Here is a 12,209-nt window from a genome sequence, read left to right on the forward strand (position 1 = left end):
ACTCTCTCTAAAAACAAAAGAGAGAGCCTTCTTAAATTATATAGCCAATTACTTGGATACTTAATTACAAATGATAAACCAATGTTTACATTAATTATTTAGTACGCTGAAAACTAATTTTTTCTGACCTTGGTTCTTAGATTTTTCATATGATTTAATATTCGGCTTTTATTTTCAGAAGTACTTGTTAGACTTAAGAATACCATATACTTGATTAACTACTAGACAAAGAGTAATCTTTATCTAGCATAGATAGAAAAGAGTAATCTTTGTCTAGCATAGATAGAAAAGACTAATCTAGTTGGCTTTCATAGATTATATGTGCCTTAGATTAATTTTTAAAGTTTTTTCTACTTGTAATTTATAGATAGATCTATATATATCTCTACATATATCTTCTGCCCAAGTTAATTTTTATTTTTTATGTTTAGGATAAATTTATTTACCATACGGCTCCAGTTGAAAAATCACACGGCAGACTGCAAAGCAGAACATCGAGATCACAAAAGAAAAAATCCAAGTCACCTGAGAGAAATAAATATTGCATAAATGCAAAAAACTACGAACAGCCTACAATTTCTTCAAAATCACACTCTCCATCTCCCTACACAAAAAGACGCATGTGTGAGCTATCTGAAGACACCAGGCGGCGGCTGGCCCATTTAAATCTGGGACCCTATGAATTCAAAAAAGAAACAGATAAACCTCCATTTGTGATTAGACATGTATGTGTTCTTTTAAACATATCCATTTCAAACCGATCTAATCTGTTCTTTCACTAAAATATTATTCTGAAACTTCTTTCAACTTCTGGCTTTTATTAATAATATTCTTTCTTGAACTGTTAGCCCAGCAATCTAAACTGGAAAATTAACTTAGAGTAAAAGAACATTCTTTTGTCAGTCTTTAAACCTGACAGAGATCAAGTTCCTTTATGACTGCCATGTTAAATCCTTTAAGTACCCATTTCCTTTCTTCGTATACACTGGACAGTGTAATAACTCTACAAATTGAACTTAGATATAATTAACATTAGTACTAAAATGGCAGAGTAGGGTTTTAAAAGAAGACCAACTTTCTTTATAAAAAGGAAGACTCCCTTTTTCTAGCCTTTTAAAAAATTAAAATGGAAAGTTAAGTTTCCTTTGATATTATATCCCTTGGGTAAACCTTATATAATGGATCTTTGAAGCAAATCATTATTTGATGGGGATGGGAAGGCCTTTAAAAGTGAAGAGAGTTAACTTAGGGTAGCATAGTTCTAATATTCCCAAACAGAAGACTGCTTTTGAAATGGTTTAAGCTTAGAGCTTGTGTTCATGTGATAGGTAGACTTTGGCTAATTTTAAGGGTCTATAATATTTCAGGATTTTTAATAAAGGACTTAGAAATGCTCATAGTTTCTTAAATTTTTGTAAAGAATTTTTATCTTAGAAGCATTTCTTTAACAAAAGCTGGCAAATTAATAAAAAATTACTTATAAATACCTATAATAATAAGTGTTAATATTTAAGTGCTTACAGAAGTAAAACAACTTTTGAGTTTATCTATAAAGTTATTTCTTTTTTTTTTTATAAAGTTATTTCTGACTTTTTTTTTCTTTGCTTGAATTTATTTATTTTTTATTTTTTTTAGATTTATTTTTTATTGGTGTTCAGTTTACTAACATACAGAATAACCCCCAGTGCCCGTCACCCATTCACTCCCACCCCCCGCCCTCCTTCCCTTCTACCACCCCTAGTTCGTTTCTCAGAGTTAGCAGTCTTTACGTTCTGTCTCCCTTTCTGATATTTCCCACACATTTCTTCTCCCTTCCCTTATATTTCCCTTTCACTATTATTTATATTCCCCAAATGAATGAGAATATATAATGTTTGTCCTTCTCCGACTGACTTCACTCAGCATAATACCCTCCAGTTCCATTCACGTTGAAGCAAATGGTGGGTATTTGTCATTTCTAATAGCTGAGTAATATTCCGTTGTATACATAAACCACATCTTTATCCATTCATCTTTCGTTGGACACCGAGGCTCCTTCCACAGTTTGGCTATCGTGGCCATTGCTGCTAGAAACATCGGGGTGCAGGTGTCCTGGCGTTTCATTGCATTTGTATCTTTGGGGTAAATCCCCAACAGTGCAATTGCTGGGTCATAGGGCAGGTCTATTTTTAACTCTTTGAGGAACCTCCACACAGTTTTCCAGAGTGGCTGCACCAGTTCACATTCCCACCAACAGTGTAAGAGGGTTCCCTTTTCTCCGCATCCTCTCCAACATTTGTTGTTTCCTGCCTTGCTAATGTTCCCCATTCTCACTGGTGTGAGGTGGGATCTCATTGTGGTTTTGATTTGTATTTCCCTGATGGCAATGCAGAGCATTTTCTCATATGCATGCTGTGAGATTTCTGTTCATGTCTTTTGCCCATTTCATGATTGGATTGTTTGTTTCTTTGGTGTTGAGTTTAATAAGTTCTTTATAGATCTTGTATTTCTGACTTTAATGTCTAATTCATTTTTCTAAATTCTAATATGTAAATATAAATGTAAACGTGTAAAGATGCTCCTTAGATAGTTCAGTTTTTTTTTTTTTAAGATTTTATTTATTTATTCATGAGAGAAGCAGAGGCATAGGCAGAGGGAGAAGCAGACTTCCTGTGGGAAGCCTGATGCGGGACTTGATCCCAGGACCCCAGGATCATGACCTGAGCCGAAGGCAGTGGCTCAACCACTGAGCCACCCAGGCATCCCACTTCTTGGATAGACTGATGGGTTTTTGAAAATATACCATCTGAAAATTCAGATTTTTTGTGTGATATTTTTTAATTTTAAATGTAATTACATTTAAGCAACATTTTATTCCAGTTTTATATTTTGGCTATGAATCCTTTATTCTTTAGCCTTAAGTAACAAAATTTTTTATTGTAAAAAGAAAACTTATAATAGGTACTTTTCAATGATAATGTTTTATTGAGATTATTGTGATTATATTTGTTTTATTTCTATAGAATTTATTTATGGGTACTGGCCACATTTTTTTGTTGTTGGAATAATAGCCAGATAAGATTTACTGTTTGATGTTTGATGGCAGTTTCAGAAACCTTTCAATTTATAACTGGTCATAGTTGTAAACTAAGTTGAAAAGAAAGGATATATTAAATTTTAATCTGAAGGAATAGTAGCATTTTAATTAAAATGCCTATGTGCAGAATAACCAGTAATAGTCTGTGGGAGTTAGCCACACACACAAAAAAATTGTGGAAGGAAATAACTTCTCTTCAAATGCTCATTAAATTACTGTTTTTCACACAGGTGTTCAAAGTGGAATTAATTCTAATACTGCTGGGTGTAGACCTTAATGTTTTCACTGAAGAGATTTCCTTTACAGCTTTCCAATGAACAGAAAAAATGCATATGTCTAAGCCTCCAGTTATATTATATATGCTTATATTATGGTATAGGAAACTGAATTTTTCCAATTGTATTTGCATAGAGATATCATTTCTTCCCCTGTAGCCATTCACAATTTCAAAAGTACTTGATAAACAAAATTTTAATTTCACAGGCACCTGTTAAGTGTCCAACTCTTGATTTCAACTCAGGTCATGATCTCAAGGTTGTGAGATGGAGCCCTACATCAGGCTTCATGCTGGACATGGAGTCTCTTTAAGATTCTCTCTCCCCCACCTCCCCTTCCCCTTGGCGGCACACATGCTCTCTCAAGAAAAATAATTTTATATATGCATATGTAAAAAGTTAATAATACTTTTATTTTTTAAAAAATATTTTGTTTATTTTTGAGAGACACAGAGAAAGGCAGAGACAAAGGCAGACAGAGAAGCGGCCTCCTCACAGAGAGCCTTTCTTGGGACTCAGTCCCCAACCCGGGATCATGACCTCAGCCAAGGGCAGATGTTCAACCATTGAGCCACCCAGGTGTCCCAAAAGTTAGTACTTTTAGGAAAGACATTCTAGTTTTACATGCATCATGTGAAAAAGTCTTAAGGTAGTAAAGAGCAGTTTCAAGAAACCAACCAGCATGCTCCCAAGCAAACTGGCACTATCATCCCAGAAAAGTTAAACAGAATTATTTTCTTTTTCGTTCATACAGAATAGGATCTTTTTTTTCTATTGCAGTAAAATACTCATAAAATGCAACACTTCAACCATTTCAAAGTATATAATTCAATGGCAGTAAGTATATATTGTGCAACTGTCACAACTGTCTAGTTCCAGAACTTTTTCATCATCCTGAAACCCTGTATTCATTAAGCATTCATTCAGCATTTCTCCCTTTCTTCAGCCCCTGGTATGGATATGTACCACAGTTTGTTCATGTGTTCATCTGTTGATGGACATTGAGCTGTGTTCACCTTCTGGTGTGTGACTAGTGCTGCTATGAACATTCAAACACAAGTTTCCATTTGAGTACCTGTTTTAATGCCTAACTGCCTAATACCTAAGAGTGGAATTGCTGGGTATGTCTGTGTTTAACTTTTGAGGAATTATCAAACTGTTTTCCACAGAGGCTGTACCATTTTGCATTCTCTTCAGCAATGTATGAGGGCTTTACTTTATCTACATTCTTGCTAATACTATTTTGCTTTGTTTTCTTTTTATTATAGACCTCCAAGGGGTGTGGAGTGGTCTCTCATTATGGCTTTTTTTTTTCCTATTATGGTTTTAATTCACATTTTCCTTAAAAGTAATGATGTTGGGATCCCTGGGTGGCGCAGCGGTTTGGCGCCTGCCTTTGGCCCAGGGCGCGATCCTGGAGACCCGGGATCGAATCCCACATCGGGCTTCCGGTGCATGGAGCCTGCTTCTCCCTCTGCCTGTGTCTCTGCCTCTCTCTCTTTCTCTCTCTGTGACTATCATAAATAAATAAAAATTTAAAAAAAAAAAAAAAAAAAAAAAAAAAAAAAAAAAAGTAATGATGTTGAGCATCGTTTTATGTGCCCTTTAGCCATTTGTATATTTTCTTTGGAGTAATGTTCATTCAAGTTCTTTGTCTATTTTTAATTGGATTTTCTTTGTCTGATATTTACTTGTAAGTTTTCTTTCTATATTTAGGATTCTAAATCTTTATCAGGTATGATTTGTAAATATTTTCTCATTGTATGGCTTCTTTTTTCACTCTCCTTATTTTAAAGCTTAATTTTTTAAAAATTGTGGTAAAATATACACAATATAAAATTTACCATTTTAACCATTTATAGTTTAGTGGCATTAATAAGCACATTCACATCATGAAGTGTAGTATCTCTCACCGTGATTTTGAATTATATTTCCCTAATGATTAGTGATATTGAATATTTTTGTGCTTATTTGTCATTTGCATATCTGTTGGAGAAATGTGTACTTAAGTTCTTTACCCACTTTTTGAGAGAGTTTTTTTTTTCCTGAGTTGTAGGAGTTTCTTTATATATTTGGGATATCAGTGCCTTGTCAGATAATTATTTGCAAATATATATTTTTATTAAATGGTTTGCTTTTCACTTTCTTAATAGTGTCCTTTTTTGTACAAAATGTTTAATTTTGATCAATGGAGGTATCTTTTTTTACAGTTTATAACACTGACTTTTTTTCTTTTTCATTAGAAAACATGCTTAAAAAAAAAAGAAAACATGCTTGACTATAATAATCTGTGAGCTATAAAGCATTCGGCATGCTGGGCTCTGAACATAGCCAAGTAAAGACACTGTTAGAATTCAGTATCTGTTCAAGTAGCAAATCCTAAACTTGCTTTTTAAAATGTAGCAAAATAGATTCCCCTTTTTGTAGCTTTTTTAATGGAAAACCAACTGGGCAATAGGGTAACAGACATTTCAACTACATTTATAATTTGAAATTATAAATTTCAAATTTATAATAAAAAATTTCTGGAGTTTAATTTCAATTTTGTTTAAACATGAACAGTAAAATACTCAACTAAGCTCTGGCTTCTGAACGTGCCTGAGCCACACAGGCCTTGTCATGCCAACCTGATGACTACAGTCTATGTACTTGAGTTGATTTTCTGGTACCATGAGACTAAAAAGAAAATTTAAGTTCTTTAAATCCTTCATCTTCTAGGTCGACCCCCCAAGTCCCAGGGCTGATGCTTTATTTGGATCTTCTGGCAGAGACTGTGAAAGAGATGGATGGTCCAGGATGCACAATGGTAAGTTAAAAGTTGTCTCTCTTCATTGCTTTAGTTGCCTTGGCTACAATCAAGGCTTTCACTTGGCATTAATGAACCAAAATAGATTCTTTGCTATATTACTGGTAAATAAGGCATAGAGCTACTTTTTAAGACTCATGGGATGCCCATATAAGTACTCTCTAAAAATAATAAAATTTCTATGTAGCCATAAACTAATCTCCCTCTTTGAGATTCAAAATACATAGTAGCATATTAAAGACTGATACCTTCTCGTGAAGAAAACAACTTGATTTTGTTTTGCTCAATGATTTCTAAATTTCTTTGACGATGGAACCATACTCCTTAGTTTGTGGAATAGGCTTTGGGAAACACCATAATAAAAAGAGTTTAAGGTTACAGGTTTTGGACATACATTTACACATGTATTTGAGTACTTTCTTTGTCACTTATTCATAAATTGAGCATTCTTTTTTTTTAAGATTTCATTTATTTATTCATGAGAGACACAGAGAGAGACAGAGTGAGGCAGAGGCACAGGCAGAGGGAGAAGCAGGCTCCTTGCAGGAGCCCGACGTGGGACTCGATCCTGGGTCTCCAGGGTCACACCCTGGGCTGAAGGCAGCACTAAACCGCTCAGCCACCCGGGCTGCCCTAAGTTGAGCATTCTTAAATCATTTTAACTATTTTGATAGTATATTGCAGAATGAAGATGATATGGTAAATATGGCCATGTAAAATACCCTAGCACATAGGTCTTAATATCAGCAGTTAATACTTATATTTCTTTTTTTTTTTAATACTTATATTTCTGAAAAAATAGTGTCCTTTAAGTTTAGTTTACAGAAATCTTTCTTTTTATCATAGTCCCTGGCTCTAATGATTATTTTTTCAGTTCAATCTGGAGATGACTTTTATGAAGATTAAATAGTATTGTTTGACGTTAGGGATATTTGAGTGTTAATATCTATAGTCATTGGTTAGTTTGGCAAGTATTCCCCAGCAGCCTTTAAGTTAATTCACTACACACTGGGAAAGGCATAGAAGAAGAAAAATGAGAGAGTGAAAAAAAATACAATCATAACATGTAGTGGGCTCCATCTCTTTTTGTTTCTAAACTGTAATCTGTAATCTCTCTCTCTCTTTTAATGGGGAAATGAAACATTCTTCTCTGAGAACATGCAGAATTTGTGCTCATTTATTTTGCTTTTTTAGCATTAGCAGGGAGATAGATGTGGTAATCAATAAGTCTTTTATAACACAATAGCAAATTATATGAAATTAGGAACAGATGTTATACGCTGTTTCCCTGCTTGGAAGAAATTTATGGACGCGGGAAATAAGCTTTAAGAACAAGAAAATTGAAAATAACTTCAATATAGATGTTTCTTTGGAAGATGTTTTTGGGATGAACGGAAGTGTCTGATTTCTCTTGATGATTATTATACATTTACGAGCAGAACTGTTTATTTGCTGTTCCCTCTTTCTCTATCTCCTCCCCCACCTCCAACTCTGTATGTATGTTTGTGTATAAACTTTTTTTTTTTTTTTTGACAAGGACATTGCTATTGGACAGAATTGTGTCCCTCCAAAATCCTTATGTTGAAGCTCTAACATAAAATGTGGTAGTATTTGGAAATGGGGCCTTTGGAAGGTAATTAGGTTTAGATAAGATTAGAGGGTGGGGCCCTCATGATAGGATCAGTGCCCTTAAGAGAAGAGAAACCAGAGATCTTGCTTTCTGTCTCTGCCTTGTGAGGACACAAGCAGAAGGTAGCCATCTTCAAACCAGAACTAGACCCCTCCCCACAACCTGCCTGCACTGGATTTCAGACTTCCAGCCTCCAGAACTGTGAGAAATAAATGTCTGGTGTATATGCCCCCCAGTCTATATGATATTTTTTTATGCAGCCAGAGACTAATGTAGATATTATGTGATATAATTATGAAAAGCAGGAAATTGACAATGATGTAATAATAATAACTAATCTATAGACCTAACTCTTAACTTTGCTGCTTGTCCTCATAATATCTTTATAGTAAAAGAAATTCCACATAATGCATGGCCTTCGGTTACCGTGTCTCTTCAGTTTTCCTTAGAATGCTCAGTTCCTTAAACTTTCTTTGTGTTTAACATTAATAATTTTGAAGAGTACAGGCCAGTTATTTGGTAGAATGTCCCTCAATTTGGGTTTATTTAATTTTTTTTCCCCTCATGATTAGATTTAGATGATTCATTTCCACCCCCTCTCCCCTCCAGAATACAACAAATGTGATGTTTACTCTCAGTGCAACATGTCAGGAGTATGTGATACTGCTTTGTTACTGGTGATATTCATTTGCTCACTTAATTAAGATGGGGTCTGCTAGGCTTCTCCATCGTAAAAATGCTATTTCTTCCCTTTGTAATTAATAAGGAGATACTTTGAGACTATTATATCCCGTTACTCCTTCACTTTGACCCCTTTAGCATACACACATTGATGATTCTTGCTTGAAACAATTTATTACTGTTTTCTAAGTAGTGATTTTTTTAAATTCCATTATTCTTTGTACATTTATTACTTTCTTTTCCATCTCATTTCTGTACTTTGAATGTCCTTGTTCTTTTAACTACCTTTTATTTTTCCTGTCTAGCAATTGGATGGTTGTGTTTTGGGGTCTCATCAACTATTGAAATACATATGGGAATTTCTAATAGAATCTCTTATGAGGACGGCCCGGGTGGCTCAGCGGTTTAGCGCCGCCTTCAGCCTGGGGTGTGATCCTGGAGACCCAGGATCGAGTCTCACATCAGGCTCCTTGTATGGAGCCTGCTTCTCCCTCTGCCTGTGTCTCTACCTCTCTTTCTCATGAATAAATAAATAAATAATCTAAAAAAAAAAAGAATCTCTTATGATAGTGAATTTTCACTAGTGATTATTTTACTTAATTAGAAATTCTTAAAACTTTTCTTGCCAAATTATCTTGCCTAAAAATTCTTCAGTTTTTATAGGATATCATTTCATCACTATTGACTATTTTAGTCATCATTATAATTGCATGAGGATGAATTTAACTATATTTGATCAAGAAAAATGATAGAGGCCTGGACAGGCTGAGTGTCTTGTTGGAGAGTTACAGAACATCCCTGGTCAGTCTGGGGTCCTACGCTTCCTGGGCCAACCTCCTTACCTTCACCAACCTCCTCCTACTTTCTCTACTTCCACTTAGGTATATTTTTTTAAGATAAATTTTTCTTTTTTTTTTTTCTTTTTTTTTTTTAAGATAAATTTTTCAAGTACAATTTCTTTATCTGGAATTTCCATAGTGTATCATTCCAATTGTAATATGTGTAGTCCTTTTAAAGAGATCCAGCATGTCTTCTGCTACAAGAATGTTTGTAAGCTTTAGCCAACTATTGGTGTTTTTGAGGAGAAAATTGAGGTTATCATCTGGGCCCCTTTTTATTTCCTTAGAATATGAAAAGATGTTAGATTCTGTTTCCCTCTTCAGGAAACTTCCTTATTCCCTTCATTTGAAGATTCTTTTATGAGCTTCCACTAATCTCTTTGGTGGTTGTTTGTAAAGTAAAATAAGTTGGAAATTACGTTCCAAATCCTCATATGTCATAACTTGAGTAGAGAGCAATAAATAGCAACATTAAACTCTTCTGAGTAAAATAGCATAGTCATCATAAATATATTTGTTAGTAAAATATTTTGTTTCAGCTTTTATTTAAATGTATGCTTCCTCATCTCATGAGGCAGTGAGCAGCAGAGCTATGTCATTTTTAGGAATTCATCTTTTAGTTTCTTCATTTCTTTATTATTTATTAAACATTCTTAAGAATTTTAGTAACTTATAATTTATATATCATAAATTTCACCTGCTTTGTGTACACAACTGAAGGATTTTAAATAAATTTGCACAGTTGTAAAATCACCACAATCCATTCTTAGAGTATTTTTATCATCCGAAAGAGTTTCCTCATACTCATTTGCAGTAAATCTGTATTCCCACCCTGAGCCCCTATATTATTTCCACTTTTTGGCCATTATAAATGATGTTACTTTGAGCATTTGCATTGAAGTCTTCGCATAGATACATGTTTTTATTTCTTATGAATAGATAGGTAGGAGTGAATTGTTAGTTCATATGGTAAATTTATGTTTGACTTTTTAAGAAATTGCCACTGTTTTCCAACATGGCTGTACCATTTTACAATTTCCACCAGCAGTATATAATGGTCTAGTTTTTCCACATCTTTGACAGCACTTGTTGTTGCCTTTATTTTTTTTTAATGGTAAAGCCACTTTATTATTATTATTTTTTAAGATTTTATTTATTTATTTATGAGAGATACAGGGACGGGGGGCACAGAGGGAGAGAGAACGGCAGAGACACAGGCAGAGGGAGAAGCAGGCTCCATGCAGCCAGGGATCACGCCCTGGGCTGAAGGCAGATGCTTAACCGCTGAGGCACCCAGGCGTGCCTTGTTGTTGCCTTTATTTTAACCATTCTAGTGAGTAAGCAGTCCTGTCTCACTGTAATTTTATTTTAATTTACATCTGAGTAATGGCATTGAATGTTTTTTCATGTACTTATTAGACATTAATTTATACTTTTTCTTGATCATCACTCTTCCAGTCACTGATAGGTGTGCTATTTGCTAGACTTCAGACAATAATAAAATAGTGAGGGGGAAAGTCGGAGACTTTTGCTGCTGAGACTTCAGACAGTGATAGAAATAAAAAAGAAGAAAACATCAGAAGTCAAGAGTAAATAGTTTCTGGTGAAGATATCATAAATGAGCAAGAGATAGGAAACATCTAGAAAACACATGTTATATGTCTTTCCTTTTTAGAAGGTAGGATCTCCTGAGAGATACTCAACTGTGGTTTTATTTTATAAAGCTGGATATCTTAGCTTTGCTTCCAGTTATAGGGACTGGCATATAGCAAACACGTGGCTGAATGGCCCATAAATTCACAGGAGAACAGAGGCCAGCCTTACAATGTTATGTGTATATTAGGATAACAATAGGGCAAATACTGATAAAGGAGTCCAGGGGTATGCTCTTTGAAGGTTCATAGGTACACACATTTATCAGCAGGGATGCTTTGCACTCACTACCAGAATGGGGTTCAATTTCTTGAAATTATGAAAAAAAGAAAATGGTAGTACCCTTTGAGGTAGGGTACTATAAAGTTTGCCAAAGTAGGGATTGACTGATAGGGAACACATATTGGCTATAATCATCAGAATGGGGCTCAAGAATTACTTTAATAGAAAGAATGAGCTGTTACAGGGATGCTAAGCTTTAGATGAAAGCCCCTTAAGTCCTTCTTGGTTAAAGTCAGGATTGGTCCTTTAGGACTGAGTCATAATTGAGCCTGTTGAGGGCCAGGGCTTCAACATACAAATTTTGAAAGGATACAAATATTTGGTCCATGACACCTATTTCATGAGGTTATTAAGAGAACCAAGTAATAGCTAACATTTATGAATGTGTTTCTGCTGGCTTCTAGTCTAAATACTAATATTTCATTGTCACTTAAAATAATCAAGAATTTTAGATACTATTATTTATCTCCATTTTATAGGTGAAGGAACCTGAGGTAGTATCTCCATTTTATAGGTGAAGGAACCTCAGGTTTAAAGAAGTAAAGTCAAGCACTATCTGAATTAGCTCTAATTTTTCTTCATACTTTTAAGTGTTACCCATTCATTAAGGCCTAGGTCAGCTTTCTCCTCCTCTAGGAAGTTTTTTTCTTGAGAGATTCAACCTTGAGAGATTAATTTCTGATATGACTTTTAAAAATAGCATTAATTGCCTGTACCATTCTGACTTAGCCTCTTGTTTTATGCTGCTGTTATTCAACTTTGCATAACTTAATCAAAGTAAATTATGAGCATTTAATGAGCATGGGCCACGACTTTTATCTCCTTTATCTCCTGCTTTTAGAATATTGTTAGTGAGTAATTATTGGTAAGGGTGATTAAGTGCAAACATTGGGGGAACCTCAGTAACAGCTAGATTTCTAAAAATAAAAGAAAATTATAAATCTGTCCCTGTTAGAGTAAGTCTATA

The 12,209-nt window shown here is 34.5% G+C and overlaps 1 protein-coding gene across 3 annotated transcripts in view; it reads left to right on the forward strand.

Moving 5' to 3' along the window:
• The window catches only part of SPATA6 (spermatogenesis associated 6), a 144,034-nt gene that overhangs the window by 70,149 nt on the left and 61,676 nt on the right, over positions 1–12,209 (forward strand). For all 3 annotated transcript variants that reach the window (XM_025420157.3, XM_025420158.3, XM_049094130.1), the window contains exons 7-8: positions 432–725; positions 6,070–6,157. In XM_025420157.3, the coding sequence (XP_025275942.2) occupies positions 432–725; positions 6,070–6,157 (382 nt within the window). The remainder of the gene's footprint in view (positions 1–431; positions 726–6,069; positions 6,158–12,209) is intronic.

Source organism: Canis lupus, chromosome 15 (assembly GCF_003254725.2).
Source record: "Canis lupus dingo isolate Sandy chromosome 15, ASM325472v2, whole genome shotgun sequence".
NCBI lineage: Eukaryota > Metazoa > Chordata > Mammalia > Carnivora > Canidae > Canis > Canis lupus.